Source organism: Mustela nigripes, chromosome 1, assembly GCF_022355385.1.
Source record: "Mustela nigripes isolate SB6536 chromosome 1, MUSNIG.SB6536, whole genome shotgun sequence".
NCBI classification, from domain to species: Eukaryota; Metazoa; Chordata; class Mammalia; order Carnivora; family Mustelidae; genus Mustela; species Mustela nigripes.
Window position 1 is genome coordinate 34,248,488 of NC_081557.1, and position 26,607 is coordinate 34,275,094.

At 51.0% G+C, this 26,607-nt stretch overlaps 1 protein-coding gene across 8 annotated transcripts in view; it reads left to right on the forward strand.

Moving 5' to 3' along the window:
- ABCC8 (ATP binding cassette subfamily C member 8) overlaps positions 1 to 26,607 on the forward strand; it is a 73,562-nt gene that overhangs the window by 16,652 nt on the left and 30,303 nt on the right. For all 8 annotated transcript variants that reach the window (XM_059407608.1, XM_059407623.1, XM_059407612.1 and 5 more), the window contains exons 7-16: positions 4,229 to 4,393; positions 7,470 to 7,625; positions 12,126 to 12,260; positions 12,629 to 12,791; positions 21,712 to 21,752; positions 22,901 to 23,046; positions 24,744 to 24,849; positions 25,025 to 25,141; positions 25,535 to 25,610; positions 26,347 to 26,452. In XM_059407608.1, coding sequence (XP_059263591.1) covers positions 4,229 to 4,393; positions 7,470 to 7,625; positions 12,126 to 12,260; positions 12,629 to 12,791; positions 21,712 to 21,752; positions 22,901 to 23,046; positions 24,744 to 24,849; positions 25,025 to 25,141; positions 25,535 to 25,610; positions 26,347 to 26,452 — 1,211 coding nt within the window. The remainder of the gene's footprint in view (positions 1 to 4,228; positions 4,394 to 7,469; positions 7,626 to 12,125; positions 12,261 to 12,628; positions 12,792 to 21,711; positions 21,753 to 22,900; positions 23,047 to 24,743; positions 24,850 to 25,024; positions 25,142 to 25,534; positions 25,611 to 26,346; positions 26,453 to 26,607) is intronic.

Here is a 26,607-nt window from a genome sequence, read left to right on the forward strand (position 1 = left end):
GGCCAAACCCTGCTCAAGGCTGTCAGCTGGGCAGAGAAAGAGCAGTATGGGTTTGGTCTGAGTGCCAAAGCTTCCAAAAGCCTAATTTCAGAGGGGAAACGTGTGTGGGTTCGTGAGTATATAAGTGTTCGTTCTGAATGAGTTCTCCCAGGAACTATTTGTAATTCGGTGTATATGTCCTTCTATTTGTCCTGTGTCTCTCGGTATCTTTTTCCGTGTGTGTCTGTGTCTTCATTTGGATACACGTATTTGTAGCTATCACTGTGGGTGACTGTGAATTAATATGCTTTTCTGTGACTTCGTGATGTCAGCGTGTGGATTGGTCTCTTCATGACAGTCCCACACAGCTGCTCTGGCCCGGCATGCCTCCCTCCCGTCATCCCACTAGCCCGTCTCAGCCCCCCGGGACTCACTTTAGACATCACCTTCTCTGGTTGGATTAGATGCCCCTCCTTTGTGCTCCCGTAACACCCTGGGCTTGCACCATCGAACACCCCTTGTCTCTTTCCCAACTTGACCTGAATCCCCTAAGACAGGAACCGCATTACCGGACCTCCTCGTGGCCAGAACCCGGTTCCATAATTCTTCAGGGAATCATACAGAAGTTATCACCTACTGTGTGTGTATGCTTACTAGATATTTTTATCTCCATTGTTACACCGAATTCTCACAATAGGCACAATAGGCAGTCAGGTTGGGGGCCCTGAGTAGGACAGCTTGGTGGAGTCAGGGCCTAGGAGGGAGCAGCCTGAAGCTTGGGCTAGCCCAAGTCCTAGATCCCTGGGCAAGGCCCCAAAGAACCTCCCAGATTCTCGTGGAAGCCCCTGAGCCAGCTAAGGAGAGGAAGGGAGGCCTGGGTGCCTGAAGGGAAGGAAGCAGGTAACCAGGAGGGGTCCCCAAGAGGCCTAGGCCCCTCAAAACTGCTCCTGGTGGGGGGGCCTCATTTTCCAGTGAGGAAACTGAGGCTCAGGGAGATTGAGGTACTTACATAAGGACACATGGCTAATATAGAATGAGTCAGGACTCAAACTCTGATATAGTTAACCTCTAAGTCCAGGCTCGAAACCACCTTGTTAAGTGGTTGTGAATGGAAGGGTGGGTATGTTGGTCCATGAATGGTCAAAGACGGTTGTCATTGTTTTTTTCCCAGGGCCTTCCAGGGCGGGGACCAATGTGTAATTAACCTTCTGACTCCTGCCCAAGTAAGAAGCAAAAGCCCACATGATCCCTGTCCACTAAGCTCTAGAGAACAAGGAAAGGGGCCATTTCCAGTCATACCTCTGGCCAGGCAAGGACAGTGGGAGTCAGAACAGTAGCGTCACGAGTCCTAGGTTCTAGTCCTACCTGTGCAAATGAATCGGCTTAACTACGAAAGGGGGAATTGTATAACTTATAGAGAAAGTAGATGAGAGAGGAAGATCATAGGCATTGATTAATTTAACGTATGTATCGAGCACTACTTGGGAAACCCCCGGAAACAAACACAGTTTCTTCCCTGAGAGCTTGTGAAAGTGAGAGACTGGGGCTGATCTTCTGAAGCATTTAACTCCCACCAGATGTCCAGTTGTAGGTCCTCGGCCTTTTCTCTCCAGCCTTCAAGGTGTTGGGCAATGTCCGTGCCTTCACACCCATTTAAAGCTTCCCAGAGCCTGCCTTTCTTGGGCAAGAACCCGGGTCTCTTTGGCTAGTCTAGTACCCACTTTTCTTCTTTTTCTTTTTTTTTTTTTTTAAAGATTTTTTTTTTATTTGACAGAGAGACAGCGAGATCAGGAACATAAGGGGGGGTGGGAGAGGGAAAGCAGGCTTCCCATCATGCAGGGAGCCTCATGTGGGGGCTCGATCCCAGGACCCTGGGATCATGACCTGAGCCAAAGGCAGAGGCTTAACCATTGGAGCCACCAGGCACCCCTGGTGCCCACTTCTTAATAAAAACTTAGCTATTCTGGGCTCCATCTCCTTTAAGCTGTCTCTTTGAAGAGAGGTCCAATAACGTCTTAATGACTTAGACCTGCAGGGAGATTTTCATCTTAAGAGGCCACAAGAACTTGATCCAAAGAAATACAGTTTCTGACCCAATGGTATGTGTGTTGTCGGGGGAAGGGGTCAAGGTTTTTCCTTTAAAGCTGCAAAGAAGGAATTACTTTGCTAAAAATATACAATTAATGAGTGTATTTAACAAATACCTCCATAATCTAATCAACGTCTGTCTTCAGGTGACTTTTCGAGTCCTCATTCTCCAGCCCGTGTGTTTTCTGATCATGGTGAGACAGCACATGCGTGGCATTCCATGCTGCCTTGTGGCGGTCGCTGTTCCCATGAGCATCAGAAAATACTCAGCCATGCCCTATGGGTGTGTGTGGCATTGACTTCTCACCTCTCCCCCTGCTGTACCCCAGATATAGAACACCTTCATTTCCTGACACTAAATGGTTTCCTTCAGGGCAAGCTCCCAGGAGGGACTCTGTTTCTTTAACACGGTGGACTCTATTCTCCAGAGCTGGGTGTCTATGGAAGATGGTAGAACCTAAGACTGCCAAAGTGTGTTAAATAGGACGAGGTCTTCCCAAGGCCATGTGCCTTCCTCTTTGACCCAGAACCAGCCACGTGGCCATGGGTCTGTCCCCTACGATCTTATAGCTGACAACAGGAAACTCGAGGTCAAGAGGCCAGGTGAGGCTTAGGTAGTGAATCTAGGGATGTTTTTGGCATCACATAGGTTCGTGTTCATGTTCATGTGTTCTGCCTTATCAGCATGTGAACTCAAGCCAGCCACGTCATCATGCTGAAACTCCATTTCCTTGTACATAAAATTAGGCGCATAATGGTATTCTCATTGGTATATTGTAAGGATGGAGTTCTGCACCTGAGAAATACTGTGTCCTGTCCCTTGCTTCCCTGTAAGGTCAGGTCTCAACCCCCGCAGCCCAATTTTAAGGTCCATTTGGCTGCTTCCAATCCACCCCTCCCCCCCCACCCCAACACGCACACCATCTCCTCCTCCCTTCTCCCTCTGCCTTTCCTCTGGTACTTTGGCAAATGAGCCAAGAGTCAGGGACTTCAGGCCTTGGTGGGCCTTCCTCTAGGAGGCTTTAATGGTCCCTCTGTATCTGCTTCCTGCTGTCCCCAAAAGGAAAAGTCTCCTGTCTCACAGAGCCACGGAGAGGTATTTGTAAGTTCCAGGAAGCAGTGAGTGCTGGTTGAGCAGGCCCAGTTGAACCGAGAAGCAAGGTCTTTACTACCATCCAAAAGCCCTGTGTCCACGATCCAGGAATTTCTGACTCTATGAAAGACTCCTCTTGGCCTTCTGACCCCTTGGGCCTGATCCTGGCCAGAGACGTGCCCTCAGACTCCTTCTCATCACTTTGTTCCCACCACCCTTCACCCTGCAGCAGCTCCCACACCCCGCAAATAGCTTTCAGAGTTCAGGGCAGAGTCTCAGGAAGGGGAGAGTGCTGTCTTCATGGAAACATGCATGTGGTTCTGCTGGGGAGCAAAGGACTTAATCAGGATCAAAGTTTTCCTGGGAGCTGTTGATGCTGAATTTGGAAACAGACATGCTGTTGTTTTCTGGTATCTTTAGCAACAAAGTCAAAACGTTTGGGTTTCTTCCCAGTGCTTATCATCTGAGATCTTGTTGGAGGTGTAGCAAGAGGACAATTTAAAAGGAGGTCCTGGGAGCCCAGAAGGCTGAGGGGGCTTCTGAAATCTCAATCCATCATAGGTGATGAGTTTCCACCTCGCCTGGGAGCACTAAATTTTCCCCACTGGCCTTTTTTCTCCAGAAATTTCTACAGAGCTGGCTGTAGGACAAGACCTCAGCTCATTCTGGATTTTTCTGTAACAGAGAGCACACATTGTGGGATTTGTTTGAGCAGTCCTGGTTTTGGCTGTTCTGTGAGTCACTCTGTTTATTCTCATTCCATTCAGAGTGAGCTCCTCTGGGCCTGGTAGCCACACAGCTGAAAGTCATATTTATGGGCACGAGGATAGAACTGGGCCACACTCTGTTCCCCTAAGTAGGATGATGAAGAGGATGTAGGCAACCCTCCCTGTGGCTAGAAGGATGTTTAGCTGGATTTATCAGTCTGATTTTGCCCTTATTCACAGCTGCACACGCTTTGCAAGCATGGAGGGTCCTGCAGTAATGGCCACCGTGGCATAGTAGTGGGTATTAACGGCGACCATTTTTCTGACGGTGACAGCCATCTCCAAATTCTCTTTCCAACAGATACAATTTCTCGGGGTTTACTTTGTCTCATCCCAAGAGTTCCTTGCTAATGCCTACGTCCTAGCCGTGCTTCTGTTCCTTGCCCTCCTACTCCAAAGAACATTTCTACAAGCATCCTACTATGTCGCCATTGAAACTGGAATTAACTTGAGAGGAGCAATACAGGTACTTGGCTAATGATGCTTTCATTTCGCAGTAAAAGCCACATTATTCATCCTCTCAGTCACTCGAGAATGATTCTGCGGTGAGTTAATTTTTTGTTGTTGCCCTTCAGCAGTGCTTCGAAACAATAACTGTTGACAAAGCTGCATAGGAGAGTGGAAAGTGCCTTGGGCTGGACTCAGCAAGTGTAGGAGGTCCAGTGCTGGTTCTGCCTGGTACTGGGTCTGCAGTGTCACCGGCTTGGCCTTGAGTGAGACAGACATCCCTGAGGGGTCATCTCACTCTTTCCTGCTGAAAGCACATGCAGACTCAGAGTCCTCCAGATTCTGTTCCAGGGGTCTGTCACCCGTCTTCTTTGGTTGCAAATAAATAAATAAGAACCAAGGTTGACATACTAGAACTAGATAGCCTTGAATATTGATTTGAGCTCTTAAATCTTGGGTCCTAACCAGAGAGATTTTTCTGGCCCGGTACGTTCCTTGGGTCTAGGTCCTTGCTCATGCTCCCTGTGGTTTCCTTCTCAGACTGGGTTGAGAGGATGCTCAAAATCAGGAGGAACTCAGGGCACTTTTAAGCAAGGCAGTGATAAGAGTTGTCTGAGCTATAGTGTTTTCTTTAGAATTTTGGTTCTGCTGTTGGGATGGGGACACCCAGTGTGACAGTGGTTTAACTAGCATGAAAGGTTTTTCACACTGAGTCAGGGCTGGTGTGGCAGCAACATGTTCATTAGAGACCTTGGCTCATTCTGGAATGTTTCTTTCACGTGAATTTTGTCTTATGGCTGAAGGTGACTATTGGTGTTATCACTATTGGGCCTATACTTAAACTAGCAAGAGAAGAAAGGTGGGGCAACAGGAGGAAACGCTGCCTTCTTTTAAAATAATAACAGAGACATTGTGCATATTCTCTCCCAACCCACTGATGAGAAATTGGCCACAGGGCCACAGCTAGAGAGGCTAGAAAGTGTGGTCTTTATTCTTTAACCCATTGAGCCACCCAGGCGCCCCTAAAAGTGTGGTCTTTATTCTTGACAGCCATGTATGTCCTGCTAGAAAATCTTCTTGGGAAAAGGAGAGAATGGATCCTGGGGGACAACCAGTTGATTCCGTCATACCCAGAAAATCTCATGAAGTCAATAGGACACTCAGAAGTTGTGACTAAACCCACAGACACCTGATACTTCAGGAAAGAAATGTTCCTCAGAATTATTAACACCAGCCGATCCTTTGGGAACCAGGATCAGAGGCTTTACAGAAAAGGGACTGAGAGGAGAAGGGATGGGCTGGGCTGGGTCCAAACTCTGGTTATCCTACTATAGTCCTTGTGAATGCCGAATTGTGTAGTGCACAGCTTGTGCAGCTGTACATGGCCACACTGCCCATCTCCAGTGGTTTTCCCTGAGAAAACAGTCATTTCTTCAGGGATGTCATCATGTGAGAATGGGGGCAAGAGCCCAGGAAATCTAAGACCCTCTGAGATTCACGGGGGCTCAGACCTAGGAGGAACCAAGTTATTCCTCACTTCAGAAAACCTCTCTGAAAGGTTTTCTGTCCAGCTTCTGCACAGACCCTTCCATTGACTGACAGGGACATACCACCATAGACGACAGTGAGTTTTATAGTCAAACAGTTTGTAATTAAGTCTTTCTCTTTGTATGTCATAAATTTTACTCTGCCCCAGTATTTTCCAATTATATTAAAAGAGCCAAAAATGGGTTTTAAATGTATTAGCATGTAATTGTTTTTATCAAACTGTCTAAATCCAGGAGAGCTAAATTCATATGCTGCGAAAAGAAAATGCTGGCATTGATTATGGAAACAAATTAGAAAAACAAACATTTTTTTCAGAAATTTACATAAAATTATAGATGAGAATATGTATCTTCATGTGTTTGAGAATAACCACAGTTTTAAATGAACGTTATTAAGCAAAATTCTTGTAATAGATATATAATTTTTTATATACACCAGATATTAGTAAGATGCATATTTCTGGTCTTTACTGAATAATGCTTTCTTTGATAGAATACTCTATGTTCCTACTTCACTAAAACTAGGTTTATTATTATTCTTTCAAGACTGATTTCACATAACCCGGGCTGTACATAGATCTGTCAAAAAATGTCACTGCCACTACCTTAAATTTTACCCCTGGTGTATATAAACTCCCCCAAAAACGTAGAATAGATTCATGCTTTAAGCAAATCTGACCATCAAAAAAGCCTGGGTCTCAAAAAAGATGAATTAAAAGAGCTGGGAATCCACCTTATAACGAATGCACAATAGAATTTCATTTAAAAGCAGGCATCCCCAGGGCACTGAAGATAGGAATGCGTTTTTCCTTGTTTAAGAGCACACAACCTGAAAATCGCCATCTTTCTAGGAGACATGATTACTGTGCACAAAGAGCTTTTAGGTTCAGAGCTCCCCCACTACCATGGCTCCTCCCATCCTCCCTGGAGAGACAGAAAAAAGTGCTCAGGGTAGCTGGACTCCCGATGGTGGGGGGTGCTGGTCGACACTTGGATGTCTTGTCTCACTTAAGATCTTCCCAGGCTGACCGCCTGTTTTGTTTCAAGGCTCAATTAAGACAGGACTTGGCTTTGGAGCATACCCCTCCCCCAGTTGAAGACAGCCACATTAATACAGACAACTGCGCCATTCTATCATATTTATGGCTCTGAAGGGTGTTCTCTACTGGCCTCTGGCAAATCAAGAATACAGCTGGACATGAAGATTTGCTTTTAAGATTTAAGAGCTAATTAAGTCCTGTCCCCAAGGGTGAGGTCTTGCTTTGCTGGGGAAGTAGCTGGCCATGCTGTCGTGGATTCCTCATTTGAATGCTGCCCTTCTGACTTGCTTGATCTATAATCAAAGCCCTTTACCTCTTTGAGCCTTAATTACCTCATGTGTGAAAATGGAACACTAATTTTCCAATTGGTGCCCACTTACAGAGCTGCTCTGGGGCTCCATGGGGAGATGTGCGAGAAGGTACTGGTACGTTGTAGACACATGGCATCTGGGAGAGGGATTAGGGTGACGATGATAACAGATGTGAAGCACTCCACTCTCGTTTCCAGACCAAGATTTACAACAAAATTATGCACCTGTCCACCTCCAACCTGTCCATGGGAGAAATGACAGCCGCGCAGATCTGCAATCTGGTTGCCATCGACACCAACCAGCTCATGTGGTTTTTCTTCTTGTGCCCAAACCTCTGGGCTATGCCAGTACAGGTAAGGAATGTATGTCTGCGGTGGGGGTGAAGGGCACAAAGTTGGAATCTTCTGGTACATGCCCAGTGACTAGGAGCTCGCCATCTTCCATTCCATGTTGGCCTGCACCTTCCACCCCCCTGGAGTCTCTATGGGCTGTACCCCTGGCTCCCTAAACTGTCTCACACTCAGCGAATGATCTAGCCATCCCTCTTGTCATTAAGGCTTTAAAAAAATTATACATTAATCCTATGTGGAACACTTTTGCAGACCTTAAAACTTATGCTGCAGCAAAGTACTTATAATTACATCGAAAAACGTTCCTGATGTATATTTAAGCCAAAAAAGTTACAGAATAGTATATGCAGTGAGCTTCACACTGGATTGGAATGTATTATATATACATATTTGCACAGACACACACAGAAGAGAGAACTAGAAGGCCACATGGTGGGATTATGGTGATTTTTATTTTCTTTGTGCACTTCTAAATGATCCAATAAGCGTGTATTATTTTTGAAAATCAAAACCATGATTATTTCTAAAGCTGGACAACCTTTGGGGCTGGCTTTGAAGGAGGTGTGTTCTCCTTCAATGATCGTAGGCGAATCCTCAGCATGGCTTTCCTGACCCCTGGCCTGGTCTCTCATTGGAGCTTCTACCATAGAACCCATGCTTCCCTCTGGTGCTCAGACCAGAAGTGCAAATCCCAGAGTGCCTGCAGGCTCCATAGAAACTGTCTCATGGAGAGGATGGTGTCTGGACTATGGTGAAACAGGTTGACTCACATACTTACCCTGCCTGAGCCTCAGTTTCCTCATCTATGAAATGGACATGATTCCTACCCTTTAGAGTTGCTATGAGGATTCAGTTAGGTGATCTAAATAAAGCGCCAGGCAGAGCACCTGGCACAGAGTGCTCACTAAGTAAATATCAGATCCCTCGAAATTGCACACTTGGATGTGAGTGAGGACTTTATTGGTCCAGAGCCTATTGTTCCTTGGAGCGCAAATTCCATAAGCCTTCATCTCAACTGATTTTTATTGGACTTTCTTATCTATAAAGCTTATATTTGAAAGCCATTAAAGGAAAATAGAAGGAGAGGCTTGCACAGGGAGTCGGGCAGGCATCTTGATGGGGAGATAGGGCAGGGAATCTGATGGCCCTTTTTATGGGGACAGCCCTCTATGCCTTCCCCATTACCACTTACACATGCCTTCCCCCTTGCCCACCCCCCTTCTCTGCCGGGTGGATCAGTGACCACAGAAGCTACAGAAGGGCCCAGAGAGCCTCATCTAATACAGTTACTGGCCTTTTGACCACAAGAACACTTTCTGTTGTATCCCCTTAAACCAACTCCTTTGAAGGGGCTTGTCCACCAAACCCACTGTATTGTCATCATTACGATTACTTACAATGTTTATAGCACACACATCATTGCTAGCAATACTAACTAATACTAATAACCCTTGCCCCAGCCCCTCTCTCTTACGCAGTTAACCCTCCCAACATCGGGACATGGTAGTTTTATCTCCACGAATCACTTCTTTGCTTATTTATCATGAAGTAGCACTTAGTTTTCCATTTTTAATTCCTTTTTTCTTTTAAAGATTTTATTTATTTATTTGACAGAGAGAGATCACAAGCAGGCAGAGAAGCAGGCAGAGAGAGAGGAAGGGAAGCAGGCTCCCCGCTGAGCAGAGAGCCCGATGCGGGACTTGATCTCATGACCTGAGCTGAAGGTAGAGGCTTAACCCACTGAGCCACCCAGGTGCCCCCATTTTTAATTCCTTAAAGGCTGTACCTTTGCCACTGAGCAGAACTTTCAGCAGCCCTCAAGACCCAGTGTTTCCACCCAGAGTTGACACAGTAACTTCGACCTGGTCAGGATGCTCTGTGCAGCCTGGCTGCCCACAGGTCACCTGGCTTGTAAGAATATTAAAACCAGCTCAGGAGCCCCACTGCTTTATCCCCAAGGCACTCCTTGATTTCTATTTTTTTTTTTTTTTTGGTCACATATGCTTTTTTAAATTAAGATATAATTCACCCATTTAGAGTGTATAATTCAGTGGGTTTTAGTGCATTTGGACCTGTAGAAACATCATCACAATTTTTGAACAATTTCTATCACCCCAGAAGGAAACCGTGCCCCTGGCACTCACTCTCCATCCCCTCCCACAGACTTAGGCAACCTCTGATCTTCACATACTTCTGAAAAAGCTAATGAAACCTTCTTGGAAAAACCAATGTGCATTCACACACTTTGCCTACAATTTCAGGTGTTTTGCTGGCCACCTGAAGCTTATGAACACGATGTTAAGGAATTCGGCAAGAGTGGGGACTTCTTTGAGTCCTCATCCCGCGTGTGCTCAGGGCCTGGGGAGGTTGGACCACACAGTGAGCCGGTAGAACACTAGTCCCAGGTATCTCCTTTCTGTGGTTCCCTAGTGACAGAGTTCCCACCAGGCCTATTTATTTGTTTGTAAGAAGAGGCTTGCCACCTGGTCTTGATCTCTAACCAGGTATCATTCTAGGTATATATATATTCATTTAATTTTCATTGCAGTCCTGCTAAGTGGAATTAAAATCCCCATTTTAGGGGCACCTGGGTCACACAGTCATTTGAGCCTCTGCCTTCGGTTCAGGTCATGGTCCCAGGGACCTGGAGTTGAGTCCCATGTTGGGCTCCCCACCCGGTGAGGAGTCTGCTTCTCCCACTGCCCCTCACTCCCCAACTCATATCCACTCTCTCTTAAAACAAAACAAAACAAAACAAAAACCACCATTTTAAGGTTGAAGAAGCTGAAACTCAGAAAGGTTAAGTAACTTGCCTAAGGTTGTGCAGCAAAGTGCCAGGACTACATTTAAACTCAGTCCTACAGACTCCAGGGCCTATGATCTCCCCACTACTAGATCACTTTTTTAACTTGCAAAGAGGGGCTACAATAGTCCTTGTTTCCCCTCTCGTGCTTTGCCCACTCAGAATCCCTGATTTCTGGTCTATTCTTCCAGGGAGGGTCCCCGCAGAACCCTGCAAAATAGAGGAGTGGACAGAAGAATTTGGGGAGCGTGACAAGGGGCGGGTGGAGGGTGAGAAGGAGCCTGGAAGAAGCAGCAGCAGCTGTGGCTCCAGGTCCTGTTCCAGCAGCACTTGGAGGTATGGGGGTTCGGGCACCAACCCCCAGCAGGTGCCGCAGTGGTGACTCTGGGAGTCCCCTTGGTGTCTGGCCCTATAAGCTGCTGAGTGATGCCCCGATTGCCTCCATATGAGGACAGCTGATGAAGAGACTGGATGCCAGGGGTAATTTGGGGTAGGATGACGCGAGCAGAACTGGGCAGGAGTGGAGTTTCTTTATTTCCTAATGTGCTCCTCTGCACCCCGTGCCAGCATTTAACCTCAGTGAAATCCCAGGAGGCAGGGGGTGAAGGGGTCACTCACCAGCTCCTAAGATCCCGCTAACCCAAGAGGCGTTCTGTGATTCACAGAAATTACAGGGCTGCCCACCCACTCCTCTGTCCTTGAGGTAGTGCGAAGAGCTCACTGCCAATTTCGTGTAAGGCTCGGGGAGTGCAGGGCCAACCCAGGCAGACGTTTTTCCCCCCAATTAAGGAAGACAGCACATCTGTTCCTTTAGAATAAGCCTGAATTTAGAGCTGTCTGCCTTTGAAGGCAACCTGAGAAATTGTCATCTCGATGCTTCAGGGGCTGGTAAGGGTAATTTACACTTCTCATCAATATTCAAAAGCAGGCGGTCGTTTGCATAAAGCTAGAAACAGAAGAATTTTCTTCTCAGAGAATACTTGCCAGATTCACTAAAAATGTGGAGACATCAGCTTTCTTGTACATATGTGGATCTATATTACAGATTATGGAGTGAATCTGCCTCTAAGAATTATAAAAACCTCTATTTAAATCCAAAGACCACTCACTCTATAGCATGTCACAAATTTAAGAGATCATTATCATTTTCTTATATACGTAATAACTAGCTTAATAGAAGACAGTGCCTCTCTTATGTTTAAACGATGCCAGGAGCCTGAGAATGAAAGTTGAACGGCTGGCCCCCGGACCGGTTTTGTCCGGCAGGGACGCAGCAGCACCCCTGTGCTCATATGTCACTTTCCTCCCCATGGGAGGGAACTGTCAGCTTCCCCAGCGAGCAAACAGAACAAAAGGTGCTATTACAGCCAGTGTGCAAGCTCAGCTCTGAGACTCCCATCTGGAAGGTAGATTTGGAGAGAGCTACTGCCTTAGCCGGCTGGCAGATCAACACAGTTAACGATCAGCACCCTCTCCCCCGCCCGAAAGCACAGCTTGCACGAGACCCCATTGTGCTAATACCTTTTTCTGAAATTGCTTTGTCACACCTTCTCCTCTGGTCCCCTGCGGACAGCTGGAAAACTTGGGCACCAAGGCATGCCCCTCCCTAGGTGACTGGGGAAGGGGGGATTTTGACAACTCCCCCTCCCCCAGGATAGCCATTGGGTCAGAGGAAACTTACCTCCATGACCCTCCCTCAGATCATCGTGGGTGTGATTCTCCTCTACTACATCCTTGGCGTCAGTGCCTTAATTGGGGCGGCTGTCATCATCCTACTGGCCCCCGTGCAGTACTTTGTGGCCACCAAGCTCTCCCAGGCCCAGCGGAGCACACTGGTGAGTGAGCATCCTGGGCATGCTGATGCCCCCTTTCCCCATCCTCTCCCCCAGCGGCTGCTTGCTCCCTCTCCCTGTAGGTCAGTGAGGCTCCTCTCTCCTCCCCCAGATGCCGCCAAACAGACACACGCAGGTGCACACACACGCCCATGCATGCACGCGTGCACCCATGCTCTCGTGGACCCAAAGCAGGTTATTTCACGGGCCAGGCCTCAGTTTCTTAGTCTGTGGAATGGGATGAATGGAGAAGACGGGGTGTGCCCATGGGCACAGGAGCTGGGCACTGTGAAGCGGTGAGGGCATTCGCTCGGCTCCTTCCTCTTGGGCAGGATGGGGGCACTCCTTTCTGACTTGGTGGCCCCTGGCAGGAGTATTCTAATGAGAGGCTGAAGCAGACCAACGAGATGCTCCGTGGCATCAAGCTGCTCAAGCTGTACGCCTGGGAGAACATCTTCCGTGCCCGCGTGGAGATGACCCGCAAGAAGGAGATGACGAGCCTCAGAGCCTTCGCTGTGTACACCTCCATTTCCAGTGAGTGCCCCCGACTGGCCAGCCCCACGCGCTGCTGCTTAAGTGCTGGGAGATGGGGTCAGGGCTTGAGGCGGGAGGAGAGGCAGCAGAGGCAAGGGACCTGGGCATCACCCAACCCAGAGGAGCCTCAAACTGTCTCTTGGAGCCGAGCCCCGAGAAGTCACAGTGTCCTCAGTCACTTACCCAGCAAATGTATATCAACAGGCTCCTGAGCCCAGGGCATTGTCCTGGCCCTCAAGACACAGCGATGACAAAGACAAGGGAGGTCTTTTATACTCCATTGAACTGGTATCTCATTGGGAGGCAGCAGTAAATGAATAAACAGCAACAGCTTTGAATTCTCCAGGGTGTGAGGCCTTGCTGCCCTGGGGTAGCTACAAGGAAGTTTCCATCTACCCAGGGTATGTTCTTCAGGAACAGAAGTTCAAACTTGAGGCACTTACAGATGTAGGGACTGACTCTAAGTAGTTAGGAAACCCCAAGCCCAGAATGTGTGTGTGTGTGTGTGTGTGTGCGCGCACGTGTGTGTACAGGAAAAAAGACCAAAACTGGGAAAACTCCTACCGTCCCGGCAGAACACATATTACAACTACTTTCCAGAGAACATGGGGCTCCGCCAGGGAAAAATGTACCACCCAGTAAGAGCCATCGCATGCAGAACGATAGGAGAACTATACCTTCAACACCTGGAAGAGATCTTAAATAAGCATGTTCAAAATAATTGAAAAGCCAAAGGAAGGTGTGAAACCCACAGGGTAAAACAGAAAAGTATCAGGGGGAAGAGAGTCAAAAGGACTTCTGGAAATTACAAATTTAGTGATCAAAATTAATATGGTGGGCGGGGTCAGGCCAGGGCTCATGGCAGTCAGGTGACCCATGGGATCCTGGCCCGAGTTGATCTTACGGTCGGTCTAGTGGCTTCCCACGACCCACCTTGTTATGCTTGCTGCCCAAGTGCATGGTTGGGATGGAGATAGTTAGCGGCTGGCCGACATCATACTGGTTCCCTGGCCCGTCCAGTTTGCAAGAAGGGCCAAGGAGAGGCCCCCAGAGAGGAAAAAACAAAAACAAAAAGGAAACGAAAATGACTCAAGTGTAAAGCTTAAATGAATTAACATACCTGAAGAGAACGTTTGTGAGTTAAAAGCTAGATCTGTGGAAGTTCCATAGAATGTGAGAGATGTAAGGAAAGTGCTTTCTGCCAGTTGAGAGAACCAGTTTACAGATGTGAAACGGGGTGGGGGAGGGGGAAACGGGTAGTGGGGTGTCTTCCTGAGGCCACTCCTGAGGTTAATGGCATGGCTCAGGCTAGATCCTCTGGAGCCTCCTGCTATTTTCCACCAATGGCTGGGCACCCATGTGGTGTGAGGAAAACTTTGACACTCTGGGGCACCATTTTCAGATGATTTTCTCTGAGTAGGAAGGAAACAACCAAGAATGGGTTCTGACGGGACTGGAAATGAGGGAGAAAGTTAGGAGGGACGCACTCGTCTGACCACCGCCCCCAGCTGAAGTGGGTTCTTTTAGTGTGTCATGGAAGAAACACTGCTGTGGAGTTCACTGGGAGGGTGCACTGGGCATGCCTCCCAGATAGGGTCATGGAGAATGAGATGACCGCTCAGGTCGTCTGTGTGTTCCTGGTGTTCATATTGGCTAAAGAGAGGGTCTGGTGGGGCCAGGGGGCCAACATCTGAGCTGAAGTGTCTCCCAGGGCAGGGCTTACACTGAGCACCCCAAGCATCCCACCTCACAGTGTCCATCCAGATCATGGTGTCCTGTGGCCAGACCGGCTGCCGTCCATGGCACCCGTCATGGAGCCTTTCTGTAGAGAGTCCTGCTAGGGCCTGCTTTTCTCAGAATGGAGTGGTGAACGTGGCAGGCAGCTGTGGCTTCCTGGATTTAACACCAAGAGACTCCAGGTTCCTGGTGTCTCCCCTTGACCCTCAGCCCTGCCGTGCGGTGTTCTGGGCCTCTGAGCATCCTCATCCTCAATCCTGTGGAGAACTCCACAGGACTGATAGGAGAAATTGGCAAGGAACATGTGGGGAGCTCAGTGCTGCTCAGGAGCTGCAGTGCCTGCAGCCCCAGGCCCTCTCACTCTCCTCTCTGCCAGCTCTGCCTGCCTCCGGGCCTGGTTGTGGTAACAGTAACCCCACACCGCATGTAACCCAGTGAGGACACCTGGCTTCCAGACATCTCGTCAGTGGGAACAGCTGCTGAGGTGAAGGAGGGCCCCCCCCACAGCCAGGTGAACTCCTGTCCCAGCAACAGCATAACAGGGTGGGGTAGGCAAGCTTCCCACTGCTGCCATGGGAGATAAGGAAGGGAAGCAGCAAGGAAAATGGGGGTACTAGGCCCCCCCCCCCATATTCCTTACAGCTAAGTAGAGGCAGCCACAGGTCATATAGATGGGGACAGCTCATAGCTACTTTGCTCCTGGGAGGGGTATGCTTCTTCCTGCATCCCAAACCACAACCTGGGGTGTACTGTGTATAAACAACATTGTGTGATGCCTAGGTTCCCAGGCTAGCCCACCGAGGCCTATCTAGTAGGTGTTCTTTGTCTCCTGGAGCCCCCAGAAGACAGGCCAGGGCTTTGTAAAGGTCCTGGGGCCGGGAGGATGTGGGGAAAGGAGATGCCTGGTTGTCAGGGGCTGAGATGACCGTGTTAGGAGTGAGGGGCTCTGGAGCCAAACACCGGTCTGTCCAGGGCTCAGCGAACTAGAAGGATAAACAGAGCATTCCAGGCTGGTTCTTGGAAGAGGGCCGTGGGAGGGGAAGGGAAGTGCCCTCTGGGAGGTCGCTGAAAGCTAAGTGCTGTTTACTCATGTGTTTGCCCTTCCTGGGATGAGTCTGTTCCGTCAGCCCTGGGAGGGGGGGAGGCCGGACGGGAGGGGCATCTCCTGGCTGCAGGTAGAAGCTGGGAGTGTGTTTTCTCTTCTTTCCTCCTGCACTTCCTGCCTTCTGCTCCCTGTCACCAGGGATCAGGACACAGGTCATTAAGCTTGAGGTAATGGGGCATCTTCCATTCCCTTTTCCCTGGCGCCAGTTGTGGGGTCCTGGCGCCACAGAAGAGCCCCAGAGTCCCTCTTCCTGACAGGGTCTGTCCTAGGGCCGCTGCTGGGCTTTCAGCTGGTCCTTGTGTGCTGGGCAGTCAGACGGCTGGGCAGACTAGGGCACCTCGGACACTGTTGGATGCTCTCGCCGTCAGAGCCCTGAGCTGGCGCAGGGCAGGGCAGGGCAGGGCAGGGGGCTGAGAAGGAAATGGGTACAGTTTCCCTCCTGTCTAAATCCAGAACTGAAGAAAAAGAGATGCGGGTCACTCAGCAAGGGTCGCGTAAGCCCCGCCTCAGGTGCCCAACCCTGTGCTAAGCCCTGGGAAGGGTACAAGAGACAATAAGTGGTGCTCCCTGTTTTCCGGGAGCTTCTGCTCTGCTGAGAAGTCAGAGCTGCCGTGTGTGAGACAGCGTGGTATGGAGCACGGCGCGGCGTGGGCCAGATCTGGGCTGGCTGCCTGGCAAGCCTAATGGCACTCAGTCCTCACCACAGCCTCGTGAGCTATGTGACTCTACCGTTCCCGTGTGCTAAGGCTCAGGGAGGGGATATGACTGGCCCAGGTCCTCAGCCAGTAAATGGCAGAGAACAGAGAAGAAGGAAGCCCCTGTGGGCTGGGAGCTCACCAGGGCTTCATGTAAGAAGTGGCTTGGGCTGTACCTCGCAGGATTTCAATGAGCAGAAAATAGAGTGGGGAGAAGCTGGAGGCAGTGCTGGGGCCACTCCTCTGAGAAGTTGGTTCCTTATTTCCCCGCAGAAGCAGGTGACTCTCGGTGTCTAGCCCCACCATGTATTGGAAGACAGGCTTTGCAGGAGTGAGTGACAAAGGGGTCCTAGGTCCCACCTGTGGACCCACAGACATGCTGCCGGTTCATGATGCCCTTCATTCACACTCATCCCAGAGACTTCTCTCTGTGCCAGACTCTACCAGGGCCTTGTGCATTAACGAGGGGCTAAGCACGATCCTCTGCCTCACAGTCGAGAGAGACTGTGCCATGAGCAGTGACCATGAACGAGGCCAGAGCCAGGGGCTCAGTTCCAGATGCCCTGCTTTCTCTTTTGTGGTACTTACCTGACCCTGGCCTCATTTGTTTCTCTCCTCACTTATCTGATAAATATTTACTGAGTGCCCCTGACAGGCCAGGACCTGTGCCAGGCACAGGGGATGTGGTGCTGAGAAGAAACTGTGGTCCAGCCTGCAGGTTCTTCAGAGTCTCGTAGGGAAGCCAGACGTGCAACTGTGTTGTGAGTGAGAGGAACAGTGGATATATTCTAGTTGTCCATAGTGTTCTACCCAACCTAGTCTCTGTGGGTCATGGGTGTCAAGGAAACCTTGTCAGAGGTGCCCAAAGGTTGATTCGAGTTTAGCCAGATGAAAGGAAGAATGTTCCAGACACAAAGGCCTAGAGGTGAGAAGGATGATGGTGTGCTCAAGACTGGAACATAATTCGGTGAAGAGAAGGTACTAAGACCAGATCGTGCAGGAGAGCCACGGAAAGAGCATAGTAAAGGCCAGGTGTGTTTGCCATCTCTTCGAGTGTTCTGTGGTCAAGGGTCTTTGGTCTTCCCAGCTGGTCTACAGCCAGGGGGGCCGTCCTTGTCCTGAAAACCAAAAGACAAACCCCTAAGCCCAACTGTGCCACAGATGGGGGCATGGGGGTGGGCAGGATGGTGCTGGCGAACCTCTTTCTCAGGCCGCCAGCACCTACCGGGCCCTGGCTATTCTTGGCGAGTTTTACCCCTGTCGTTCTCCATGGACGCCCTGCCTCAGAACCGGCAGTGTGGCAGGACAAGGTGACCTCCAGACCAGGTCCCGCTTCCTCCTCCAGTTTCTGTGAATTCCTTCTGCAAAGTCTGCTTTTCCTCCCAGGGGCCAGAGCAGCCACAGTGTGCGGCTGCTGCTGACCCTGGCCTGCTGGGAGGAGAGGGGGCTGAGGGAGAGCCAGGCAGGTGCGTCTGGGAAGGGGCAGAATCAGAGTACCTGCTGGCCCTCTTGCCGTGCTGCCTCCACTGCCAGCAGCTCCCCACCCTCCCAGGCTGGCTGGATGCAAAAGAGCCGTGTGCATTCAAGATACCTATCCCCCTCCAGCGGGTGCGCCTGCTGTTAGGCCAAGCCCGCAGCCCTCGGCCCCTCCCCTGCCCTTCCCCGAGACAACCATGAAACCAGCCAGAGGCACGGATGGCTGGCTGTGCCTCCTGGACACATGGCCTCTGAAATATTTATCAGTGCGGTGGAAATGAAAAGCTCCTGGTCCTGCGGTGCCCGCTGGGGCGCCCACAAGACCAGGCAGCCTTCCTGGAGCAAAGCTGGAGGGGGCAGGAGGGAGCTGCCAATCGGAGAGCCCTGCTTTGGTTTGGGTTGATTTGTTTTCTGCTTTGTTTTTGGAGGAGGGGGGTATGCAAAGTGGATGCAACTGTTTGTTACTATGCTCCCAGGACCCAATGTAACACCCAGGGCAGAGAAGGTCCTCAACAAGTCATTTTTTTTTTTAAGATTTTATTTATTTATTTGACAGAGAGAAATCACAAGTAGGCAGAGAGGCAGGCAGAAAGAGAGAGAGGAGGAAGCAGGCTCCCTGCTGAGCAGAGAGCCCGATGCGGGACTCGATCCCAGGACCCTGAGATCATGACCTGAGCCGAAGGCAGCGGCTTAACCACTGAGCCACCCAGGCGCCCCTCAACAAGTCATTTTTGAAAGTATACTTCTCAAAGGGTATTTGGAGAGGAGGTTGTTAAAACAGCACGGACCCAGATGTCTACACCGTTAGAGGAAGGCTTTCCACTTACAAAGGTGGCACGGCAGGCCTGCCTACTTGCGGTTACACTTTACCGAAATGGTACACCACTCACACAGGATTTTCTAATCTGCTTTCACACAGAACTTTTTTCACATTACTTCTTGCTCCTTAGCATTTAGGATTTGAGCACTATCATGTTCTCCCTGTACCGCCGTACCTACCCCCCAGATCAAATCAAAATGAGTCAGCCCATCCCATGCCAAAGTTGGAGAGAACTCAATTCTTGGTCATAGTTCCCACCACCCTCAATGTCTTACGGGGCGTTATGGGGTTCAGGAAAACAGAGGCTCAGCCTCAGGTCTTCAACTCCTGACAGCTGGGACACCCCGCCCCCTTCCCCCATCCTCCCAGGATACTGGAAAGTTTGCTGAGCTCAGAGACCCGCCAGAGCCTGCAGCGCCCCCTCATTCCAGCCATGTGCACCCCAGGGCCCAGTGGGGTGGTCTTCAGAGAGGCCTTGACAACACCAGCAGCTGGTGATTCTCTTCCCCCAACCCCCGCCCTGAACGGCACCCAGAGTTCGCAGCACAAAGGCTGTCCTTCCAGAAGAGGGTGAGGGACGTGGAAAATTACACTGTCATTCGCTAACGTCTCCATACAACAACAGAACCAGGCAGAAATTAATTATATCATATACATTCTCCACACTGCTGCATCAGCGTTGGAAAACTCATTTTCGAATTTATTTATAGCTTGTCTCATTCCTCAAAGGGGTTCAGAATAAGGAACAAAATCGGAAAAAAAATAAATTAAAAAAAATTTCACGCATAGAGAAAACATGCAGCAGAACAAAATATCAATTATCACACATTTCTGACTGCAAAATCTCCCCTAGAGTTGATGTACCACATTTACTAAAGCAGCCACTTGGCATTGAATGTTGTCGGTTTCCTTCATCTCGGGCGGTTTCCTGCTGTGCTTGCGGTTTTGTTCTGCTGTGACAGATAGCGCTGCTGCTAACGCCATCTTGCTGCGGGCTTTGCGCTTCGCCCGAGTGAGGATTCAAGAGAAACTCCCACGAGAGAGATTACAGGATCAGAAGGGCTCAAGTTCTGTGTGGCTCTAGCTAACAGAGCACCAGATTGCTTTCTCAGCAGAGTTGTACCAATTTGCCACCTAACTTCTGGTCTGTTCTTGAGCGGGGAGTTGAGCCCCAGATGGGTGGGAGGGCGTCTTGGGGTGGTACTCACCAACGGGGACGGACGAAGGAGGCCCCTGCCTGGAAGGAGCTTTCTGGAAGAACTGGCCCTGGAGGGGATGCGCATGGCTACCCCAGTGTTTAGAACCATATGGTCGGTGACGGTCAAGGGCCCAGCCCTGCTGGGGTCCTCCTGTCCCTCCCTCTCTCTAGCCTGCGATGGCTCTGCTATGTCCTGTGTCCTCAATCTGGGTCCCTTGTGCTGTAGGAAAACTGATAATGTTCGTACTGCCTCCTGCCAGAGACCCTGAGGGAGGGCTATCGTACTGAGACCATAGCGCCTCCTTCAGGGAGAGCAGTTAAAGGTCAGGTATGATACCAGTGTCAATAAAAAGCCTGGTGCTCAGAGAGATTAGCAGTACCTCCCAAGGGAACAGGCTGGATCTCCTCCTCCCAGAGACTGGGAACTCTCTGATAGCTGGGACTGCTTCCCTCATCAGATTAGGAAGTCCCCCAAATGTGGGCCCAATGTGTTACCTGTCTGCTGGGTAGCCCCCTAGAGGCATGCTCCCTGTCTCCCCATCATAACGGGGGCTTCCTGAGAGCAGAGTTCTGTCCCCTTCCTCAGACAAGGACCCCCCACCATGGGCAGAGGCCATGTTCCTGCCCTCACTTGGGCTCCCACATCTCCAAGAATACACTGTGTGTGGACTAGCTGGTATGGGATTCTTGGAAGAAGTAGACAGTCGGCTTCTCGGAATGGTGCTGGCCATCTGTAATTCGTGAGTGTCCCCGGAGACTTCACCATTCATTACACAGGGGCCATGTGCCCAGGCTGATCCCCTGGCTCCTGGCTTCTTCTGCGTTAATTTGGCTAATTATACAAACAGACTCGTTTCTAGGCTGGTCTGGAAGAGGCTCCTGGAAGCAGGGAAAGGAGACGGGAAGATGGCAGGTAGAATAGGCATCTCTTCCTCCAGGGCGGCTGCTTTCTGGAAGTTTAGGCCTGGGGTCAGGGCTCTCTCCAGCCTCTCACACCTTGGGCCAGAGGAGCACGCCCCGTGAGGCAGAGCTAAGCTGAGGCGTGATGGTCAGGCAGCACCCCGACTCGCAGAGCCTGTACCCTGCATTATCCCCTCTTACCTTGGAGGAAGCCAGAGTGTGTGAACAAGGACGTACAAGTTAACAAAAATCAGGTGAAGAAACTAAATCAAAGGAAAGGTCAATGACCTGCCCGAGGTCAGGGACTCCACCCTTCTATGACTTAAGTCCAGCTCTCTTTGCTCTCTGGGCTCCCTATGAAGGGTCCAAGGGCCACACTTGAAACAGAATAAGGAGGGGACCCCTGTTGCAGCAAACCAGCTGCCCCCCACCTGGGCCTGGCCGCTAAGCCTTAGAGCCAAGAGAGACCCCTTTTAAGCTGTCCTCAGTTACTCATACGTCAGTGTGGGGGAGGTTGAAATCCTTCCCAAGAGCTTTGAGAAGTTAGGAATCCTTTAAGCCTCAGAGAGAACCTGGCTTGGAGGGATACAGGGACCCAAAGCAGAGGAAGGGGTAACAACTTGGCAACCCCAGAAACATGTGCTGCTGACTTCACAGAAGCCCAAAAATGGTCAGCTCTCCAGTCCCCTCTCTCACCACTGCGCACAGGGCATCCTTCACACTGGCCACCGGGGAACAGGATAGAAGCATTTGCACTTTTGTCTGGAGGCGGGGTCTCAGACACAGGGGACAGGAGTCGGAGGGAAGCAGGGTAAGGGGCCAGAGGGGCCCCACGGCTAGCGTTCTGCCTCTCCCCTGCCCGGCCCCGCCCGACCGCCTGGAGAAAGGACCCCCTGCGCCAGCACTGCCTCCCTCCAGGCCACCCTGGGCAGCTTCATCTGTAGTGATCTCATCCCTCCCACTAATCTTCCCTTGTGCTTCCTCCACAGTTTTCATGAACACGGCCATCCCCATCGCAGCTGTCCTCATCGTAAGTGGATCCCGGCTCTGTCTCCGGCTGGGGTGGGTGGCGGAGCGTGTCTGTAGTGAGAGGCCGCCCAGGGTTTGGCCTTTCTGCGCAAGGACTTTGGATGATGCTCTCAGCAGGGGGACTGAAAATAGGGCAAGAGGTTGAACGTCTGTATATGGAGCAGATCTGTCCCCGACTCCAGGCCCTCCGGACCCAGACGACCAATGGCTTACTTAGGTTTTAAGAAATCTCGCTGTCTTTTAAAAAGAGCTATCAAGCTCTTAAATTATAAAAGTAAGACATGTTTATTGCAGAAAAGCTGGGAAATTCAGAAAGGAAAGGATGAAAAGAATTTAAATCACCCATAATCCCACTGGCAACATCTTTAATGTGTTTCTTTCCAGTCTCTTTTTAAGGCACATAATATGACATTTTTACAAAAATAGGATTGTGCCATACATGCAGTTTTGTAACCTGCTTTTTGAAATTTAAGAACATGGCGTGAACCATTCTCTGTGTCATTAATATTACAGTGGAGTGATTTGATCCCAAGCTGTGTGGGAGCCCAGCAGTGGGGGCCCGAAGAGTGCCCCTCCAGAAAGGCCCAGGCCCCCACCGCCCAGGGCTCCCATCCGGCTTCTGTGATGGCCAGAGTTCTTTAAAAAGATGCATTTGTTTCCCCCTGGGGCCGGTGTCCCTGAGCTGTGGCGAGTTCACAGCCTGTCAGGGACACTTGGGAATTCACTTTTGACATGATTTATTGGGCTGGTCCTGGCCTGGCTCCTTGGGGAACTCTGGGTAACGGAGGCTGCTGAGCCAGCCAGGTAGCCAGGGGCGGGCACAGAGAGGAGGTGGTTTGGGAATGATCGTGAGGACATTTTCCCTGACTGAGGACTGCTGTCCGAGGGGGCAGAGCTGACCTAACCCTAGGGCTCCTCTCCGGTCATCCAGACAATGATGGGGCAGGACAGGGGGCAGTAGCTTTGACCCCCCCAGCTTAAAGTCCTAAACTTGCTGGAGTCGTTTCCGGGAGCTGACTGAAGATGATGAAGGGGTCTCGAACTGAAATTTCTCCTTGGGCCCCCTGTTCCAGCCCAAGGGCTGAGCGTTGCCTGTGTGGGAGAGGCCCGGCTCTGAGTCATGCATCTCACATGTGCCTATGTCCACAGACCTTTGTGGGCCATGTCAGCTTCTTCAAAGGGGCCGACTTCTCACCCTCAGTCGCCTTCGCCTCCCTCTCGCTGTTCCACATCCTGGTCACCCCACTCTTCCTGTTGTCCAGCGTGGTCCGGTCCACAGTCAAAGCTCTCGTCAGGTGAGAGGAGGGTCCAGCAAGGACACTGGACGGGCAGTTCATGAGGTGGCCCCAGGGCTTGCCCCTGTGACCATGACAACTACAGCTATTTGGTCCAAGACATGTTTCCCCATTGACCTGGGCCTTACAGAAGGCGGTCATAGTTGGCCAGAGGGACTTAGCCCTGTGTGGCTTCCCTCCACACCATTCCTGAGAAGGATTCAGGTAGCTGGTTTATATACTTCCAAGGAGAGGGAACTCAATGGCACTGGCAAGATAACTCCATTAAAAAAAAAAGAAGAAGAAGAAGAAGAAGAGAAAAAATGCAAAGTTGAGGCAAAACTTGAATCTTCTCATAAATTCTACCTATCAGTAGGTGGGTCCACCCTCCAGAGCCCCCCAGAATGAGCACTGTGCCTCCCTGCATGGTATCCACTGAATCTTTGTCTTCCTCAGGCTGAACATCCCCTCCTCTTTCCACGGGTCCCAGAGCCTTCCCGACCCTGGTCAGTAAAGCAGCTTTCCCCTAAGTGCCTGCATGTCCCGTCCCTCGTTAGCCTGAAGCTCCGGGAGGCGCCTACTGCTGGGCTCTAGAGCCCCGTGGCTGCTCTCCCAGTGGCATCACCCTCTTGGGGATGAAAGCCTGAGGGGTGAGGGGCTGAGGTTTTGGCTGGGGAGTTTCATACCTGGAGTGTGAAGAACTCCCAGAACCTCGGAAGTAGCTCCTGGAAGGCCAGGGCTTGGCGTGCCTCTGGGGAGAGCCGGCTATGCCATCACCCATTGCCGGTGGGACCAGACAGTAACAAACGTGCTCTGTACCTGAGCCCCTTCAGCCTTGAGGAAAGTGACCTCCCCTGATGCATGAGACCCTAGCAGGTCCTATGCAAGCTGGCAGAGTGATGGCTGTTGGAACCAAGTCGCTGATGGAAGAAGCAACTCACACGAGGAAGCTCTGGCTAGGGTTCAAGGATAGAAGTGGGCATAACTCAGCAGAACTATGGTCAAAGGAGTACATAACTAGGGAAGGCCAAAGATTAGCTCCCATTTCCAGGCTAATTGGCCTTGGCATTGTGCTGTCTAATGACCACCCCTCCTCTCCAGCCCAGCCCAGCTCTGTGATTCTGTATAGAAACCATGGTTTCAAGGACGCTGCCCATGTCAGAAATCCCTTGTGCTGACCCAGAAGCATTTCTATAGGCAGACAGTCCTAATCTCGCTGACCGCAGGCTGAGGCCTTCTCCTCCTTGAGTTGGGCATAATGACACCTTCCCCAGCGGGATTTAATTATATGCATATTAAACATTTAACGCAGTATCTGGCATACAGCAGGGGCTCAGTAAACAGTGACTATTGTTAATAACCAATCCCAATCCTAACCAACCCTAACAATGACCAACCTTAATTCCAACAGTAACTGATAAAGCCCAACACCAATGAACCAGCTGGAACATTTAACTAACGTTGAAACTAACCAAGCTCACCCCAACCCAGACCCTAGCCCAGTCCCACATACTGATCAACACTAACAAATCCAGGTAACACCGACTGCCCACCACAGATGCCTACTGGTCTGGCCTCCTCCAGTATGGGCTTTGCTGGGACAGGGCCGTAGGACCTGGAACTTTCTCAGAGCTACTCTCTCAGGCCATGCCCTCCTCCCTCTCCCCTCCCCACTGCCCCTGGCAAGGGTGAGGGGTGTCTATGTGCTTCCTCTGCAGTGTGCAAAAGCTGAGCGAGTTCCTGTCCAGTGCAGAGATCCGTGAGGAGCAGTGTGCTCCCCGCGAGCCTGCGCCCCAGGGCCAAGCCAGCAAGTACCAGGCAGTGGTGAGTGCCTGGCTTCCCCTACCCCCTGCCCCAGTCACTCTCAATGTTTTTCTCTCGTGCCTGTACCTTGTGCCCTGCCATGTCCTATTTCTGCCTTTCCTCATTGGAACGGGGACTCCCTTCCCTGCACAATTCCCAGATGTATGGGTCCTTACCTCCTCCTGACCATTCCCAGCCCCTTAAGGTTGTGAACCGCAAGCATCCGACCCGGGAGGACTGTCAGAACTTCACGGCCCCACTGCAGAGGCTGACCCCCAGTGCAGATGGCGATGCTGATAACTGGTGTGTCCAGGTGAGTCCTGGACCCTGCATCCTCATGCCTGGCCCCCCAGCACCGTCTCCAGGAGGGAACTCAGCATCAGAGACCTATGTGCTGAGTCCTCTGCCCTGGAGGTCACCCTGCCTGCTAGGAGGGTTCACAGAGTTCTTAAAACCAGGGACAACTCTTCCTTCTCTGTTGAATGGGGGAACACGTAACTCTCCTCTTGGAGAGGGTGCCTCGGGCAGGGGTCAGCATGAGAAGGCCATTTTCTCTCTCTCCCCTGCCCTAGAAGTGATCCAGGGCCTGAAATCAGTGTTTTTTGGCTTTCGTTGGGGGGGAGGGGGAGGAGACAGGAGACCATTCACACTGAGAGCCCAGCTGCCCTTCTGTTCTCTTTCTGGCGGTGGGCTACCACCAATAAAGATCATCGGAGGCTTCTTCACATGGACCCCTGATGGAATCCCCACACTGTCCAACATCACCATCCGCATCCCCCGAGGTATGGCCCAGCTTACGTCTCCAGCATGGTCTGAGAGTGTCCCCTCAGAGGCATAGTGGAAGGGTCACCTCCCCAGGTCTACTGAATGAAGTGGGGAGAAAAAGAAAAGCCGGCATGTATTGAATACCTGCTCAGTGCTCACTCTTGGTGGGTACTCTGGGGTATGAACACTAGAGAGCAGTGGGCCGAGTCTTCCCGAAGTCCACGTGCTGGTGGGAGTGCAGCAGCAAGGACAGGACTAGACAGCAGGGCCTTGATGTCCAACCATCTGCGGCAGACATGCGAGTGTTTCACAAAAAGAAGAGTGGTCCCGAGGAGCCAGGGAAGGCGCTTTGGAAGGGCTGGGGTTTCTGGGAATGAGCAGGATCCCTGGCATCCCTGGTGGGTCATGAGGCTTGGTGGGCATCCTGGCAGAGGCTGTAGCATGAGCAAAGCATGGAAGTGGGATGGAGATGGGAGCCAGAGTGGCCTCTGTTGGGACCAGGAGGAGATGGGCTCGCCCTGGGGAGCACTAGAAAGAAGAAGCAGGTGCTTAGGAAGGAGCAGGGGATCACTGGATCACTGGTAGAGGAAGGACCTGGGAAGGTCTCCAGAAAGAAGGGCTCAAAGGGGGATCCTAGGTAGGAGGAGAGCAAACGGGGGTCCCAGGATTGGGTCTATCTGCCCGTCTGTCTGGGTGGTAATTGTTCAGACTCCCTCCTGCTCCAGTCCCATCGGCTGCCCGCCCTCCCTGCAGGCCAACTGACCATGATCGTGGGGCAGGTGGGCTGCGGCAAGTCCTCGCTCCTCCTCGCCACCCTAGGGGAGATGCAGAAGATCTCAGGGGCTGTCTTCTGGAACAGGTACTAAATGCATCCTCTGGGCTCAGTTAGTGGGGAGAGCAAACCATGGGCAGGAGGGCAGCCTTTCTTTCAACTGTCCTCGGGGGAAGGCACATCATGCTCTTATCGGGTACTTGACCAGTGCTGTTCGTTGTTATTCTCATCATCATCATTAG